We start from the raw sequence: 18,352 nt of genomic DNA, 5'->3' as shown, positions 1-18,352 counted from the left end.
ACAGTGAAATTGCTAAAAACCCAGAAAAAAAAGAAAATCTTAAGAGTAACGGGGAGAGTGGATAGAAGTCAAATTACTTTTAAAATAAATGACAATTCAACTGAGTCAATTTCTCAATATAAATAATTAAGCTAGAGCAATAGAAGGATACATTCAAAGTGTTGTAAGAAAGTAGTGCCAACCAAGAATTCTACAGCCAACATGACACCCTTTAAATAGGAAATTGAGCAGAAAAAACCTTAAACAAAATCCTATGCTTCTTCATAATAAAAACACTCAAAAAGTAGGAATGGAAGTTAACTTTTTCAATTGATAAAAGGCACTTATGACAACCGACAGCTAACATCGTACTTAAGGCTAAAAGGTCGAATATTTCTCACTTAAGATAATAAACAAGACATGGGGGCACCTGGGTAGTTCAGATGGTTAAACATTTGCCTTCGGTTCAGGTCATGATTTCCAGGTCCTGGGATCGAGCCCCATATCGGGGCTCCCAGCTCAGCGGGGAGTCTGCTTCTCCCTCTCTCTCTGCTTCTCCCCCTGCTTGTGCTCTCTCTGTTTCTGTATCTCTCTCAAATGAATAAAAAAAAAAAATCTTATAAAAAAAAGAAAAAAGATAATAAGACATGGATATTTGTTCTCGCTACTTCTATTCAACATTATACTAGAGGGTCTAGTCGGGCAATTAGGTAAAAGAAAAAACAAAAGAAGGAGAAGGAGAAGAAGAGGAGGAGGAAGAAGAGAAGGGAGGGAGAGGAAGAGAAGGGAGGGGAAGGGGAGGGGCAGGGGAGAGAGAGGAGGAGGAGGAGGGAAGAAGAGGAAGAAGAAGAAGAAGAAAAGAAAAGAAAAGAAAAAAAAAGACAAAATAAAAGATATCCAGATTGGAAATGAGAATTAAGTTGTCTCTATCTGCAAATGACATGATCTTATATGTAGAAAATCCTAAGGAATCCACTAAGAACAACAACAAAAAACACCCCAAAACTATTAGAATAAATGAGTTTCATAAGGTTGCAGGATACAAGATCAATATACAAAAATTAATTTATATAAACTAGGAATGAACAATCCAAAAATGAAATTAAGAAAATCATTCCATTTATATTAGCAACAAAAAGACAAAGTACTTAGTAATAAATTCAAGAAAAATAGTATAACATTTATAATCTGAAAACTATAAAATGTGTTTGAAAGAAACCAAAGAAGGCCTAAATGAATGGAAAGATATCCCATGTTCATGGATTGAAAGACTTGATATTTTTAAGAGGACAATACTCCCCAAATTGAAGCACAGATTCAATGCAATCCCTATGAGAACCTCAGCTGGCTCCTTTGTAGAAACTGACAAGTGGTTTTAAAATTCAAAAGGAAATTCAAGGGACCCAGAATAGCTTAAAAAATCTTTAAAAAGAACAAGTCTGGAGGACTCACAATTCCTAATTTCAAAACTTACTACAAACCTATCATAATGAAAATAGTGTAGTAGTGGCATAAGAAAAACATGTAGATCAATGGAATAAAACTGAAAGTCCAGAAATAAACCCTCATATTCATGGTCAATTAATTTTTGACAAGGATCTCAAGACAATTCAATGAAAAAAAAATTAGTCTTTTCAATAAATGATGCTGGAAACAACTGGATATACAAATGTAAAAGAATAAAGTTGGACTCCTTTCTCATATCATATATAAAAATGTATCATAGACTTACATATAAAGGCAAGAACTCTATAACTCTTAGAAGAAAATATAAGAGTATATCTTTGTGACCTTGGTCCTCTTAGATATGACACCAAAAGCATATGTATCAAAAGAAAAAAAATAAGCTGAACTTCATTAAAATTAAAAACTTTGTGATTCAAAGATATCATCAAAAAAGTAAAAAGACATCCACAATGGAAGAAAATATTTGCAAATCATAAATATAACACTTTTATGTAAAGAATTTTTATAAGTCAATAATAAAAAGACAAATAATTCAATTAAAAAGTGGGGAAAGGATCTGACATATCTCCAAAGAAGATATACAAATGGTCAATAAGCACATGAAGGATTGTTCAACATCATTAGCCCTCTGGGAAATGCAAATTCAAAACCATAATAAGGTATTACATGGTACCCACTGGAATGACTATACTGAAAAGACAGATAATAACAAGTGTTAATCAGAATGGGGAAAAACTGGAACTCTTATACATTGCTGGTACGAAAGTAAAATGATACAGGCACTTTGGGAAATATTCTGGCAGTTCTTTGAGTGATTAAACATGGGAGTTTTCATATGGCTCTGCAGTTACAAGGAGAAATGAAAAACTTGTATACAAACGTTCATTGTGGCACTAATCACAATAGACAAAAAGTGAAAAAAATCCAAATATCAATCAACTGATTAATGAATAAACAAAATGTATATACATGCAATAGAACATTATTTCTCAATAAAAAAGGAATGGAATACTGATACATGCCACATGCACGAATCTTGAAAACGTATGCTAAGTGAATGAAACCAGTCATAAAAGACCACATTTTGTATGATTCCTTTTATATGAAATGTTCAGAATAAGAAAATCTATAGAGACAGAAAGTAGATTAGTGATTACCTGGGTTGCATGGGTAAAATGCAGAGTGACTGCTAATGGGTATGGCTTCTTTCTGGGGTGATAAAAGCATACTAAAATTGATTGTAATGTTGGCTGCACAAATCTGTGTATATATTAAAAGCCATTGAATTGTACTTTGAAGTGGTGAATTGTATGGTATGTGAACTATATCCCAATATAGTTGCTATATATAGAAAAGTAAAGGTAAAATAAAAACATTTTCAGACAAACAAAACATAGTCATGAGGAGACTCATCAGTAGAAGAAATTGCAGATTAAAGTTCGATAATTTCAGAAAGAATGAAAACTGACAATAAGGTAAATATATGAATAAAAACAAATGAGTACTGACTGTGTCAAATGATGTTAATGATACATTATGAAGACACAATACACATGAACATAGGCAGAGATTCATATATAAAACAGTGGCATAAAAGTTGAGAGGAGGGTAAATAGAGATAAAGTATTCTAAGATCCTTGCATTGCCTGGAAAGCTGGCGAAATTAAATAAATATACTTTGGTTAATCAAGGATATATGTTGTAATCTCTGATATAATCACTGAAAGAATAGTAAAAATGTACATTACTCCCAACTTAATAAAGCAGGAAAGAGATGGTATACTCAAGCTGGGTAATTTGAAGAGAGTTTAATAAAGGAGGTCTTTATAAAGATGTGAACAAGTTTAAACAAAACAAAATACAAACAAACAGAGATAGTACAGAACTCCATTGTGTCAAGAACTGTGAAGGGTGTAAGATTTTACTTGACTGACTTGCAAGCTGAAAAGGTATTCAACTGTAGTTTCAAGGACCCTGGCAGAAGTCTCAAGATTCTGGGTCAGAGACAAGGGACAGTTTGTCACTCACAGCAATAGCAGTAGCCAGAGTTTCAGCATTTGTTCATTGTCGCAGCCTGAAATTTCCATATAGTCCTGTGAAAAGGGTCCGGTAACACCTACAAAAGCAGTGGACTGCATACAGGAGAGCAACTGTGCAACTTGGCAGATAGGGGACAAAGAGAATAAATATCCCAACTTCATATTCTTCCCACTGTTCATTGTCCTGCTGGTGCCTTCCAGTGAATAAAACCAACCAGAAGTCAAAGAGCAAGGAAGCACTTTTATGTCATCCATAATACTAACCTTCCTGTAGCCCAAACCTGGTGGAAAAGGATGGAAAGTGGATCTGGTGGGACAAATGGATAAACAGAGGGGAAAAGATGAATTAAAATGAAATAGTCCAAAAGAAAATAAGTAAAAAGGGTTAAAGGAACACAGAAATAGATAAGGAGACAGCACTCATTGGGATAGAGATTTAACCCAAAATGTTTAAATGTTTCAATTAAGAGTAGTGATCATGTGATTGGATAAAAACCAAATGAGCAAAAAGCCCTAATCATATGCTACTTACAAAAGACACTTCTAGGGACGCCTGGGTGGCTCAGTTGGTTAAGCGACTGCCTTCGGCTCAGGTCATGATCCTGGAGTCCCGGGATCGAGTCCCGCATCGGGCTCCCTGCTCGGCAGGGAGTCTGCTTCTCCCTCTGACCCTCCTCCCTCTCATGCTCTCTGTCTCTCATTCTCTCTCTCTCAAATAAATAAATAAAATCTTTAAAAAAAAAAAAAAAAAAAAGACACTTCTAAAATATGAAGTTAAAAAAAATTGACACCAAGTGTGGAAAAAAGATGTACCATAAAACATCAACCGAACTGTATTAACATAAGACAAAGACTTGAAAACAGAAAAGTTACTAGAGGTGAAGGAGGCCATCTCAAAATATTAATTTCTTTGATTTACCATGAAGACCTAATCATACTAAATTTGTAAAATAACATAATAAAGCTAACCTCTAAAAATACAGCCTTAAAACAGCAACCATAGAACATACAGGGTAAAAATAAATTTAAAACTCACAGAGTGGGAGACTGTAGTATAACATCTTTCAGAAAATGATAGAACAAACAAAAAATCAGTACAAAAACATAGAATTGAAACAACATGGTTGACATGTTTGAGCTGACATATTATATATATAACAGTCAATCCAAGGACTGCAAAAAACGCCTTCTTTTCAAGCACGCATATAATATTATGAATATTGGCCATATGCTGGGCCATAAAGTAAATTTCAACAAATTTCAAAGGACTGAAATCATATAGAGTATATTCTGTGACAACAAGGTTATTAAGCTATATATTAGACAAAGAACAAAATAAAAAGACAGCCAGAGAGGAGCAAGATGGCGGAGACGTAGGAGACCTAAATTTCATCTGGCCCCAGGAATTTAGCTAGATAGTTACCAAACCATTCAGAACACCTACAAACTCAACAGGAGATCGAAGAAAAGAATAGCAGCCATTCTATGAACAGAAAAGCAATCACTTTTGGGAAGGTAGGACATGTGGAGAAGTGAATCCAAGGCGATACTCGGGAAGATAGACAGCGGGGGAGGGAGCCTCCGTCAGCCATCTACTGGCAAGTGACAGAGCAGTGGAGCACAAAATCGGAACCTTTAGAAGTCTGCTCTGCGGAGGGACGTCACTCCAGTGTCTAAGACAGTGTGGTCTCAGGACCCTCAGGGTCACAGAAAGACTGGGGGTGCCTGAGTGTGGCAGAGCTCCCAGGTATCGGAGTGGGTAAGCCGGCTGCGAGAACTACAGACCAATATCCCTGATGAACATGGATGCAAAAATTCTCACCAAAATACTAGCCAATAGGATCCAACAGTACATTAAAAGGATTATTCACCACGACCAAGTGGAATTTATTCCTGGGCTGCAAGGTTGGTTCAACATCCGCAAATCAATCAATGTGATACAATACATTAATAAAAGCAAGAACAAGAACCATATGATCCTCTCAATAGATGCAGAAAAGGCATTTGACAAAGTACAGCATCCTTTCTTGATTAAAACTCTTCACAGTGTAGGGATAGAGGGTACATACCTTAATATCATAAAAGCCATCTATGAAAAACCCACAGGGAATATCATTCTCAATGGGAAAAAACTGAGAGGTTTTCCCCTAAGGTCAGGAACACAGAAGGGATGTCCACTATGACCACTGCTATTCAACACAGTACTAGAAGTCCTAGCCTCAGCATTCACACAACAAAAAGAAATAAAAGGCTATCGAATTGGCAAAGAAGTGAAACTCTCGCTTTTTGCAGATCTGATACTTTATGTGGAAAACCTAAAGGACTCCATCCCAAAACTGCTAGAACTCATACAGGAATTCAGTGAAGTGGCAGGATATAAAATCAATGCACAGAAATCAGTTGCATTTCTATACACCAACAACAAGACAGAAGAAAGAGAAATGAAGGAGTTGATCCCATTTACAACTGTACCCAAAACCATAGATACCTAGGAATAAATCTAACCAAAGAGGCAAAGAATCTGTACTCAGAAAACTATAGAATACTCATGAAAGAAATTGAGGAAGACACAAAGAAATGGAAAAACATTCCATGCTCATGGATTGGAAGAACAAATATTGTGAAAATGTCTATGCTACCTAGAGCAATCTACACGTTTAATGCAATCCCTACCAAAATACCATCAACTTTTTTCAAAGAAATGGAACAAAAAATCCTAAAATTTGTATGGAACCAGAAAAGACCCTAAATAGCCAGAGGAATGTTGAAAAAGAAAAACAAAGCCGGTGGCATCACAATTCCGGACTTCAAGCTCTATTACAAAGCTGTCATCATCAAGACAGTATGGTACTGGCACAAAAACAGACACATAGTTTAATGGAACAGAATAGAGAGCCCAGAAATGGACCCTCAACTCTATGGTCAATTCATCTTCGACAAAGCAGGAAAGAATGTCCAATGGAAAAATGTCTCTTCAACAAATGGTGTTGGGAAAATTGGGCAGCCACATGCAGAAGAATGAAACTGGACCATTTCCTTGCACCACACACAAAAATAGACTCAAAATGGATGAAAGACCTAAATGTGAGACAGGAATCCATCAAAATCCTTGAGGAGAACACAGGTAGCAACCTCTTCGACCTCTGCTGCAGCAACTTCTTCCTAGAAACATCGCCAAAGACAAGGGAAGCAAGGGCAAAAATGAACTACTGGGAATTCATCAAGATAAAAAGCTTTTGCACAGCAAAGGAAACAGTCAACAAAACCAAAAGACAACCGACAGAATGGGAGAAGATATTTGCAAGTGACATAACAGATAAAGGACTAGTATCCAAAATCTATAAAGAACTTATTAAACTCAACACCCAAAGAACAAATAATCCAATCAAGAAATGGGCAGAAGACATGAACAGACATTTTTCCAAAGAAGACATCCAAATGGCCAACAGACACATGAAAAAGTGCTCAACATCGCTTGGCATCAGGGAAATCCAAATCAAAACCTCAGTGAGATACCACCTCACACCAGTCAGAATGGCTAAAATTAACAAGTCAGTAAACGACAGATGTTGGCGAGGCTGCAGAGAAAGGGGAACCCTCCTACACTGTTGGTGGGAATGCAAGCTGGTGCAGCCACTCTGGAAAACAGTATGGAGGTTCCTCAAAAAGTTGAAAATAGAGCTACCCTATGACCTAGCAATTGCACTACTGGGTATTTACCCCAAAGATACAAATGTAGTGTACCTGCACTCCAATGTTTATAGCAGCAATGTCTATGATAGCCAAACTGTGGAAAGAGCCCAGATGTCCATCAACAGATGAATGGATAAAGAAGATGTGGTATATATATACAATGGAATATTATGCAGCCATTAAAGAAATGAAATCTTGCCATTTGCAACGACGTGGATAGAACTAGACAGTATTATGCTAAGCGAAATAAGTCAATCAGAGAAAGACAAGTATCGTATGATCTCACTGATATGAGGAATTTGAGAAACAAGACAGAGTATCATAGGAGAAGGGAGGGAAAAATGAAACAAGATGAAACCAGAGAGGGAGACAAACCATAAGAGACTCTTAATCTCAGGAAACAAACAGAGTTGCTGGAGTGGAGGGGGTGGGAGGGATGGGGTGGCTGGTGATGGACACTGGGGAGGGTATGTGCCATGGTGAGCACTGTGAATTGTGTAAGACTGATGAATCACAGACCTGTAGCCCTGAAACATATAATACATTACATGTTAATAAAAAAAAAAAAGACAGCTAGAAAAATTTCTACCACAATGGAAATATAAACATTTTGAAATGAATAATAATGCAAATACAACTGATTAAATCTTCAGGGATACAGCTATGGTCATACTTAGAAGGAAATATATGTCTGGAAATGTTAATATTAAAAAAATATGAAAAGCTAAATATCAATGAGCTATACACATCAATGTCAAAAATTTAGGGGACAAAAAAGAACAGCAAATAAAAACAAAGAAAGTAGAAAGAGGAAAATAGGAAAGATAGAGATAAACACCTGTATTGTTTATATTGCTTATTTTTATTCTACATTGTTTATTATAGAACACAAACAAACAATAAGATCATTCCTGAAAAGCTTTCGAATTGATAAATTCTGGTGAATATAATCAAGAAAAGAAAGAGAAGGCACAAATATTCAATGTTAGGAATAAGGAATAGGGCAAAACAATAAATCCTTTATGTATTAAAAAATTAAAAGGAAAATATGAATAGTTTTCTAATAAAATATTTGAAAATTTAGATGAACAAGATAGATTCCTAGAAAATACTACTTGTCAAAATCAACACGAGAAGTAATAAGAATTCAGAATAGCCCTATAACTATTAAAGATATTAAGTCATTTATTAAACATTTTCCCACAAAGGAAACCACAGGGTCACATGTTAATTATTCAAGTAAATTATATCAATAATTAAGAAACAAATAACACCATTGTTATATATACTCTTTGAGGAAAGAAAAACAAAAACCACTTCCTATCTCTGAGGCCATCATAACCCTATACCAACAACTCATAAGAATATTATGAGAGGGGGATGCCTGGGTGGCTCAGTCGGTTAAATATCTGACTTCAGCTCAGGTCATGACCTCGTGGTCCTGGGATTGAGCCCCAAGTCGCCTCCACACTTAGTGGGTAGTCTGCTTGTCCCTCTCCCTCTGCCCCTCCCCCTGCTTGAGCTCGCTCTCTCTTTCTCAAATAAATAAATAAAATCTTAAAAAAAATATGAGAAAAGAAAACTACAGACAAATCTGACTCATGAACATAGTTGCAAAAACTGTAAACAATATCAGCAAACATCAAAAATATATAAGCAAGAATGAGTAAGGTTTATACTGTGAATATAAGTTTAGTTTACCATTTAAAAAACATAATTCATTAGTTTAATAGAACCAATGAGGAAAACCATCAACTCAGTAGATACAGAAAAGTTGTTTAATAATATTCAGTATCCACTCCATAACAAATCATAGAAAATCAATTTTAAAAAAGGTATCTAAAGTAGTGAAAATATCATCTATCTAAGAACATGTCTAACAATACGTGCAAAATATCTGTGCAGAAAACCATAAAACATCATTGTAACAAATTAAAGATATAACCAAATGGAAAGATATAGCAATTTCATGGATTGGGAACATTATTTTTTTTAAATATTATTTCTTTCTAAACTGATTTATAGACTAATTGCAATCTAATCAAAATCCCAACAGCTCTTTAAAATTTGTGAAGCTAATTCTAAAATTAATAAATTGAAGAAAAAAATGAAATGCCTTGCTTTACTGAATATTGAGAATTTTTATAAATCGTAATAATTGAGGCAATGCGATTTTGTTATAAATATTGATAAATAAACCAATGGAGTAGAAGAGAGGGCCCAGAAAAGTCCATGGACAGGTGCATAATTAAATTATGACAAAAGAGGCACTGAAAAGTTGTGAGGAAAGGAAAATCCTTTCAATGAATGAAGCTGTAAAAATTATCTATTTATACGGAAAAAAAAAATCTCTACACCCTCACATCTTCACACTTTCGTACCCTAGGATAAAAATATCCGTCTTGTTGGCTCACAAATTTAAATGTGGAAGGCAAAACAATAAATTTCTGGAATATATATATATATATAGAAAATTTCTAACAGGATATAAACAAATAATCATAAAAAATAAATTTGGCTATTTAATACTTAAGAACTTCTATTTATCAAAAGATACCATTAAGAGTTATAAGATGTCAGACACAGAATGAAGGAATATACCTACAAAACATAACTAACAAAGAGCTGGTAACTAGAATATACAAAGAACATCTATAAAAGAATAAGAAAAAGACAGACAACATAAAAATGGGCAGAGACTTGAATTGGTACTTACCAAAAGAGGTTGTCCAAATAGCAAATAATCACCTGAAAAAGTCCTCAACCTCATTAGTCATCAAGAAAGGTCAAGTTCCACCCTGAGATACGGCTACATACTCAACCAGAATGTCTATTGTGAAAATTTGAATAATATTCCAATCCTTAAGGATGTGAAGAACTGGGGAAGCTTATGCTGCTGGTTGTGAAATTGGTACAATTATTTTGAGAAATTGGCAGAATCTACTAAAGCTGAACATACACATACCATGACTTCACAATGCTGCTCATATATACCATCCAGAAATGTTTACACTTGTGTATCAAGAGATGTGTACAAAATGTTCACTGCAGCAGCATTAATAATAGTCAGAAGCTGGAAATTGTCCAGAAGCTTATCAGTAGTAGAATGGATAAATAAACTGTGGTATTTACATACAATAGAAGAATGAAAGAGCTACAGCTATGTGAAAAAGAATATTGTAAATAATACCTTAAAGGAACCAAGTCTAGCACAAAAGGGTCATACTGTATGATTCCATTTATATAAAGGTCAAAACCAGACAACCTATTTCATTGTGCGTAGGGATGGATACTTATGGTTAAACTATGAGTTGATTACCATAAAAATCTGGATTGGAGGGAGAGGCTTTTAGAGGACTGACTGCAATTCATGACCTAACATCAGTATTTGCCTTGTGATAGTCGTCATACAATTTTGTCTGTGAACTTCTTTTCCGTATATATGTTATCTTTCCCAACATAAAGGGTTAAGAAATTTGATTTGATGAGTAAGGAAGGGAGAGAGTAAAGCAGGGAGGACACCTTTTCCTTGAAGGGTAGAAAGGCTAGGATCCCTAGGGAGAGACAGGAAAAGGAGGTACAAAGGGGCAGACCATGCTCAAAGTGGGGGAGGGGCCAAGAGACAAACCACTTCCTTTGCAATTTTACAGGTTCAAGTCAAAAAGGACAACAGCCACTCAGGGGAGGATCTGGTCTTTGGTACCAAGATACCTGCCTGCCTTGGTGTTTCAGAAATCTTGGTACCAACATATCTGCCTCATTCTTTCAGAAATCTTTGTCAGTTATGGGAAAGAAAATCTCCCTTTATAACTTCCTTTTTGATGAAAAAATGCCTCTGTATTCTCTTAGACTGTACTAGGTCTGCTAGTATCCTGCTTTTATATTGCATAGTTCTTTATTTAGAATCATTTTTTGTAAACCTTTTAGATAGAAAAACTAGCTCTTTTGTTGGCTTGCTTCAAAAATATGAATGAACTAATTCTAATAATTCTTGGTATAAAGCCTCAAGGTATCTAGATGTAAATTCATCCAACTATTTAGGTCCCATTCCTCAGAGGCTTGTTCTTTTTGCTTTTGCCCCTGCTGACTGCGGGTATTATAATTTTTACCATGGGGTTTAGAGAAGGAGCATAAAGCCTGCAAATGGATACTCCATGGATTTTCACTAAAAGAAAATGCCTGGAGAGGGGAGACACCATTGAGATCTCATTTCAATAAATGAATACTCTTTCTTTAGATTAAACATTTATACTGGGAAGTGGAGCAGGACACACTATTGGGAAATAGTCCTTCCAGTGATTCCGAAGATATAAACAGTTTTCACCTATCCTTTTCTCTGACAAAAAAGACAGCCTGCTCTGTGTGTGTGTGTGTGTATGTGTGTGAGAGAGACAGAGAGAGAGAGAGAGAGAGAGAGAGAGAGAAGGTGTTGCTGGGAGCAGGGCAGGAACAAACTTTAACCACTGATTCACCCTCCTGTTAAAAGCTCAGAGTATTCCATTTTATTTTTTTTTACCTTTTTTTTTTAAAAAGATTTTATTTATTTATTTATGTAAGAGAGAGAGCGAGAGAGATAGGAGCAAGGGCAGAGGGAGAGGGAGAAGCAGACTCCCCTGCTGAGCAGGGAGCCCGATGTGGGCCTCGAACCCAGGACCCTGGGATCATGACCTGAGCCGAAGGCAGACGCTTAACCGACTGAGACACCCAGCCACAGCCCCACCCCAGAGTATATCATTTTAGAGGAGAAATGGGTGCCTCCAAGAATTTTGGAAGAATATAGGGATGAAGAAGAAAGAAAGAAGAAGGAGGAGGAAGAAGAAGAAGAAAAAGAAGAGGAGGAGGAAGAAGGAAGAGGAGGAGTTGTTTCTTTATGTTTTTAGTTCAAGTTATCTGCAAATACATAACCTCTTTTTTATTTTGCTGGAATGGCCTCAATATATCTGTATGCTTTTACATGAAATCCTCTTAAAACCCGCATGTAGAATCCAGACCATATTCAGGGACCTGGATGTGAGGGCTTTGCCTGGCACACAGCATCAATACATGTTAACTTTCACCATGAGGAGTACTATTATTTTATCCGTCAGGAGAACTACCATTTTGTCCTTCCATGGCTATTGCATTGTAGAAAGTCTCCCAGAGACCACACCCACTGTGTGACCCAAACCGATACCGCTCTTTATTGGGTATTAATTTTGACATCAGAAAAATGAAGAACCTAGATTCCATAAGCTCTTTGACCCAAAGATTTTCCTTCTGTGGAGGACTCCCCGTTTCCACACAAGCTGGGAGTTAGTGACCCCTGTTTGGTAGTGGCTGGTGCTGTGGTGTATGTGTGTGTGTATATATGAAGAAAGGGTTTTGCCCACCTCTTCAGGAGGTAGTGTTTGCCTTGCCCTGGGCAGGTGTTGTGGAGGTTAAGAAAACCTGGTGAAACAGATGCCAGGGACATGTGTTACCTAATTTGGTCAAAGAACAAAGAGTGTGTAAAACGTTTGGAAATCCTCTACAGTGCACTGGGATGGGGGAACTTACAGGAAGAGCAGAAACAGAGCAGCACCCAGAATTTCAGAGTAGGATTGTTGCACCTCAGAGGGTGAGCATAATGTAATTATGGTAATCCACCCTTATCTGCAGAAGTATGTTTCAAGACCCCCCAGTGGATACCTGAAACCATGGATAATACCAGACTGAACCACCTATACTGGTTATGTATATAATATATCTTATATACATATATTATATACTATATATACCATGTTTTATGCTCTATATACATATCTATGATAAATTTTAATCTATAAATTAGGCATAGTAAGAGATTAACAATCATAACTAATAATTAAATAGAACAATTATAACAATACACTATAATAAAGGTCATATAAATGGGGTCTCTCTCAAAATATCTCACTGAATTGTACTCACCCTTCTTCTGATGATGTGAGATGATAAAATGCCTACCTGATGAGATGAAGTGAGGGGAATGAGGTGTGCATTGAGAGGATGCTACTGACCTTCTGACTGTATCTTAAAAGGAAGGTCATCTATTCCAGAAGGAGGCTGACCACAGCTAACTGAAATGGAGGAAAGCGAAATCACAGAAGGAGGCACTACTGTACTATTTCAAATAGTCTGGGTTTTTAAGACCGGATCTTCTGAATTGGAAGCTTAACTGCACTGATTGCTAGGGCTATGTTGGGCAAGCTATTGAGGCCCATTTTCCTTATCTGTAAAATGGGATAAACATTTAATTTGCGAGGCTGTTGCGAAGGTGGAATAGGACAAGGCGGAGTGTGGATTCATTACACGAGGGCTGCTCTTATTAAAAGAAAATTAATATTTTTTTCTTATTCCCAAGACACCTTCAGGATTATTCACGCCTTACTAAGAATTCTGAAACATCTCAGTAGTTTCCTATACTGCATGGATTGTACTCCCTGCTCCCTCATCCACCCCTTGCTCCCCCCCGCCCCGTCTAAGGCTGCCGGAGTGGAAGGAAGAAGAGGCACGTGGGGGAAGGACTGGGGCAAACCTAGCCCCATGGCCCCTGGCCTCCGGGCACGGTGGGGCCTGTCATGGCGGCCCAGCTACAGCTTAGGTGATCTCAGAGCCAGAAGAAAGGAAGGGTCTGGGGGTCAGCGCCTCCCAGACCCCAGCCCCGCCTGCGCTCCGCTAGGCAAGCCCTGCGGGAGCGCGGCTCACATGGGTCCCCGCCTCCGGCGGCGCGGGCCCGCCCTGACCCTGGACTCAGCCTCGCGCTCGGGTGCCCACCTGGGGAGGTGGCGGCCCGGACCTCGCGCGCGGGCCGCCGAGGGCCGAGTCCCGGCGACGCGGGACCTCCGCCAGCGCCCCGGCGCGTCCCGGGCCGGGTGCGGGGCCGGCCCGGCGCTCGGCGCCCTCCCCGCCCCCTCCGCGCCTCGCCCCGCCGCCCGCGGCCCCCACCCACCGGCCGCTCCTCCCCTCTCCCCACCCTCCTCCTCCGCCCCCTCCCCTCCCCCGCCGCCTCGCCGACTGCTCGGCCGCGCGTCTGAGCCGCCCGGGCCCTGAGCGCAGGCGGCGAGGCCACCGCACCTGCAGCGCGCTCGGGCTGCCAAGCAGGCGCTTCGCCTCCCGCCGCCGGGCTTCCCTCTCCCCCCGCGCCGGGTCTCCCGTGACACCCGAGACCCCCCGGCCGACGACAATGACCACTTCCCTGCAAGATGGGCAGAGCGCCGCGGGTAGGGCGGCTGCCCAGGACTCGCCGCTGGCCGCCCAGGTGTGCGGCGCTGCCCAGGGGAGGGGCGACGCCCGCGACCTGGAGCCTGCCCCCTGGTTGCACGCGCGGGCGCTCCTGCCCCCTCCGGACGGGACCCGCGGCTGTGCTGCAGACAGGTAGGCAGCCCTCGGAGGGCGCGGGGGAGTGTCCTGGGTTGGCAGCCGGCGAGGGGCTGAGGAGGCGGTCCTAGGGGGTGAGCCATGTGCCCAGAGCTGGGCCAAGTTTGTGAAAGTCTCTGAAGACAATTCCCTTTGAGCTGGCTCCTACCGGCTCAGCAGGACATTGCGATCTCCCAGCGCCTTATAAATAGCATCACCGTTTCATTGAGAGCTCCTGGTCGCTCTCACCTCTGCCCATCCGTGTGAACTAGGAGGCCAGGCTGATCACCCCCTTTTCCTCTCTTCGTGGCCCTGTACCAAAAAAACAAAAAACAAACAACCCCCCCAAAACCAAACCAAACCAAACCAAAACAAAAAAACCTAATCCTTTTTATTTTATAAATTTAAAAAATCATCGCATAAATGAGTTCACCTCCCACATAGAGTCTTACAGCGACCCTGGAGAGGCAAAGCACGGATTGACATTTGAGCAGTCTTGCTGTTCAGCAGGAAGAATAGAGGCTTTAAAAGGTTTCCCAAGCTCCATAGCATTCAGCACTAAGTGCCTTTAGAGTTCACAATTTTGCACATACTTTAGGAAAGAAAAAGACTGCAACAATACAAAAATCTGTAGTCCTTTATATTCATACATTGAAATGGTACTTTTTTTTCCTCCAGATTTTCAAAGTGCTTCAACTTCACTGAAGTTAAAATTACTCTGCAGTGGACTAGAGTACATTTATACTAGCAAGTTCTATTCACTTACCTCTTCAAAAACACTGCCTTGCGGTTTAGTATCTATAAGCACTTGAAAAATCAACAGACTGTGTGTGGGCAACATTGTGAATGAAATTTGAAGTGAGATGAACCACAGCTATAATTAATAAACCATAACTTCCAAAAGTGATTAGTAAAATAGCATAGGGATGAATTCACTAAATGTTTGTAGACTTTGTCGATTTAATGGATCCATAGAAATGTCTAACTTCTCAGGATGGTTTTTGCATCAATAATTATATAGTGTGTATTTCAGGTTAGGAAAATTATCGAAAATGCTGGAAATGGGGTTTCTATACCTAGTGATTTTTTTAAAGGTCCCCCCCAAAAAAGATAGGAATACTATAGAAAATTGGTTTGTATCAATTAACGAATTTTATTTTGGCCCCCAGAAAGTACATCACAGACCTTTGCTGTATACTTTATATAATATTAGTGTTGTCACAGAGTGGTACATGTTGGCCCTTAACTTCTTAATCCTGTCAGCAATTATATTTTACATTCTGCTTTATGTAAATTACCTCCTATGTTCTCTTGGTGTAGGAGAAAAAAGAAAGATCTTGATGTTCTGGAAATGCCATCTATTCCAAACCCTTTTCCTGAGCTATGCTGTTCTCCATTTACATCTGTGTTGTCAGCAGGCCTGTTTCCCAAAGCAAATTCAAGGAAAAAGCAGGTATGCATTTTAAAATTTTCTAATTCAAAAATCTTAGGAGTTCTAAATCCATATAGTTTTTTAAGATATTCAGTAATTTATAATATTAACAAAGGAGTGGTATGGCCTATTTTAAATGACTATTAGCTGACAAAGTTTTTGGCATCATTTTCCTTTGAGGCCTCAAGTTTTCACAGCTGTAAAATGGGAATATTAAAATTTACCTACCAGGCTTTTGGGATGGGTTAAATGAGAGAATATATGTAAAGTACAGAGTCTGGGAGCTATTATTATTTACAGGGTAGGCAGTAGAGTTATATGTGACAATAGATTATCAATGTTAGTCAGAAATTGGAGGAGGGTATGGGGTGAGAAAGGGATTGGCTGATTTCTTTAATACCTTCTTTAATGTTCCATATTTTCAACCCAAGCCAACCTCACTTACTAAAGGAAAATGGTATAGTGATTCTGTGGCAAAAGGTAATGGGAGTTGAGAACTCAACATGACTTCTTCACCAGTGAATTCTTCAGTTTGGAGGCTTCTGGCTACAGTAGATGACTTCTTAGTGATGATTAGAAGATGGACTTTACTTCTATGATTTTGCTTTCTTTCTCAGTTTCTAGTTTGAGACTGACTTAGGCAAATTATATTTCAAGGGCCCAGCAATTATGGGGCGATCCATCATGATTATACATTTTGAAAAAAAAATTAGTGTATCCTAGAGTAATCCTATCTCTTCTTAATATATTCCCTCCCAATTCTGAATCAGCAAAACAAAGAGAGGCTTCACTAGGCAAAATGTACCTTGCTCTTGCAAGGATAGAAGCAATAAATTTAAACAGTCAGATACTTGCAGTGAGGAGAGGGGTAATGAGTGGAGAGAAGACATTTGATCATTTCCCCACATCTATTGTTGTCTTTCCTTTTTTCTGTACTTTTACTACCTATGATGGGTTCAATAATGTATGTTTACGGTTTTGGGAATGAAGGAAATACCCTAGGGAATGGATGGGTTCTTGATAACATAAAGCAATAATAAAGACAGGAGGGCAGCATTCCATGGACTGTTGGGTTTTGATAGAAGTCTGGTATAACAAGGCATATATATATATACATATATATATATTTTTTTTTTTTTTGAGGGGGGCGGTTTGAAGTTTAATTGGTGCATGTGCTTTTTGGAAAAGGACTGGAGAAAGTGGGAGTAAATATTCCCGGAGCAGAGGTATGTTCTCAATTAGAGACTTTGATGGGGGAGGCAAGTCCTTAAGTGGGCGGGACTGTGACTTTGGATGAGGAGATGAACAAGGAGGAGATTCTTGAGAGCTTTATTATCAGGATGAGTTTTAAAGTCAGAGCCCAAGCGAAAAACAGCCCTGCTGAAATGTCTGGGCCTTTTAAGAGCTTGGCTTTTGGGTCAGGATATAAGATGAAAATATGGGTGATAGATTTGATTGTGTGTCATGATGGTAGAAAAATTGATGATTGCCCTTGGGATCCAGAATGGGAAAAGGAAATGTCTGATGATGTAATAGTCAGCTGGGGAATTTAAGAGATTATTTCCCTATTTATGGAGGGCCTGCTGTGTTCCTTGCACCATCCTAGGTTCTGGGGCACTGAGCTAAGCAAAAAATGCCATACAAAGGGTGCTTACCATGATGGGGTTTTGATTTGGAGTTGGGTTATGACTTAGGAGATGAACAGTGGAAGGGGAGTAGAGGAGGAGAGGCCTGGGCTTATTCTCACTTTAATTTCTGGAATGAACACTGGGAGAATGCCTGTGTCTAAGAGATGTCAATGGGGCAAGGTTCATTTTGAATAGAGACAAAGTATGTTAATAGAGGGAGGAAAAAAAGAGAGGGTGGGTATGGGTGTCAGGGTGTGCCCTAAGGGTGTGTAGTCATCATCCTGGAGTAAGACATCTTGTCTTGGGGAATGATAGCATTTCTTCAGATCTGGTTTAGCAAATTGGCAAAGTGGGAAAAGGGTGCTATGTTACTCTTGACTCCGGCTGGTTTCCTGCTCTGGCCTTGTGTCCTATTTCCACAGTGACCTTCTCAGAGAGCACTACACCCACACAGACAGCAGTGCTGTTTCATGAGCAGGGAGTTCTGGCCTGCCTCCTGGAGGCCAGTCCCAGAGGGGTGTTCTCACCCAGGAAGGGCCCTTTGCCCGAGGGTTGGGATCTCTATGAAGAGGTGATGTCCCAAAGTTGGGGAAGAGGAAGGTTCCTTTTTACACTCTTTCATGTTTCCCACCTCCACTTTGCATTTCGAACAGATCCTTTGTTTTTATTCCTTTCTAGATGCTCAGTTCTTTGGACTGAATGATGCTTTGGGAACAGCTGACTCTTTGTCAGTAATTTCCCAAGCTCAGTATCTTTGT

At 39.2% G+C, this 18,352-nt stretch overlaps 1 protein-coding gene and 1 long non-coding RNA gene across 8 annotated transcripts in view; one reads left to right on the top strand and one right to left on the bottom strand.

Annotated features, from left to right (window-relative positions):
• LOC118522298 (uncharacterized) overlaps window positions 1–14,461 on the bottom strand; it is a 32,058-nt gene extending 17,597 nt beyond the window's left edge. The window contains exons 1-2 of one of the 6 annotated variants that reach the window (XR_013447191.1): window positions 14,370–14,461; window positions 13,196–13,251 (exon numbers count right to left, since the gene is read on the bottom strand). This is a non-coding gene — a long non-coding RNA (uncharacterized LOC118522298). Of the gene's footprint in view, window positions 1–13,106; window positions 13,256–13,952; window positions 14,090–14,252 lie in introns of those variants that run through there. The other 5 variants (XR_013447190.1, XR_013447192.1, XR_013447189.1 and 2 more) reach the window with 5 other exon arrangements.
• The window catches only part of GRB14 (growth factor receptor bound protein 14), a 113,259-nt gene continuing 109,090 nt past the window's right edge, over window positions 14,184–18,352 (top strand). Inside the window, exons 1-2 of one of the 2 annotated variants that reach the window (XM_036071235.2) lie at window positions 14,184–14,552; window positions 15,855–15,987. In XM_036071235.2, the coding sequence (XP_035927128.1) occupies window positions 14,362–14,552; window positions 15,855–15,987 (324 nt within the window). In that variant the 5' untranslated portion in view covers window positions 14,184–14,361. The remainder of the gene's footprint in view (window positions 14,553–15,854; window positions 15,988–18,352) is intronic. The other variant, XM_036071207.2, reaches the window with a different exon arrangement.

This window comes from Halichoerus grypus, chromosome 4 (genome assembly GCF_964656455.1).
Source record: "Halichoerus grypus chromosome 4, mHalGry1.hap1.1, whole genome shotgun sequence".
In the NCBI taxonomy this organism is placed as follows: Eukaryota; Metazoa; Chordata; class Mammalia; order Carnivora; family Phocidae; genus Halichoerus; species Halichoerus grypus.
This window is presented reverse-complemented; position numbering and strand designations above follow the sequence as displayed.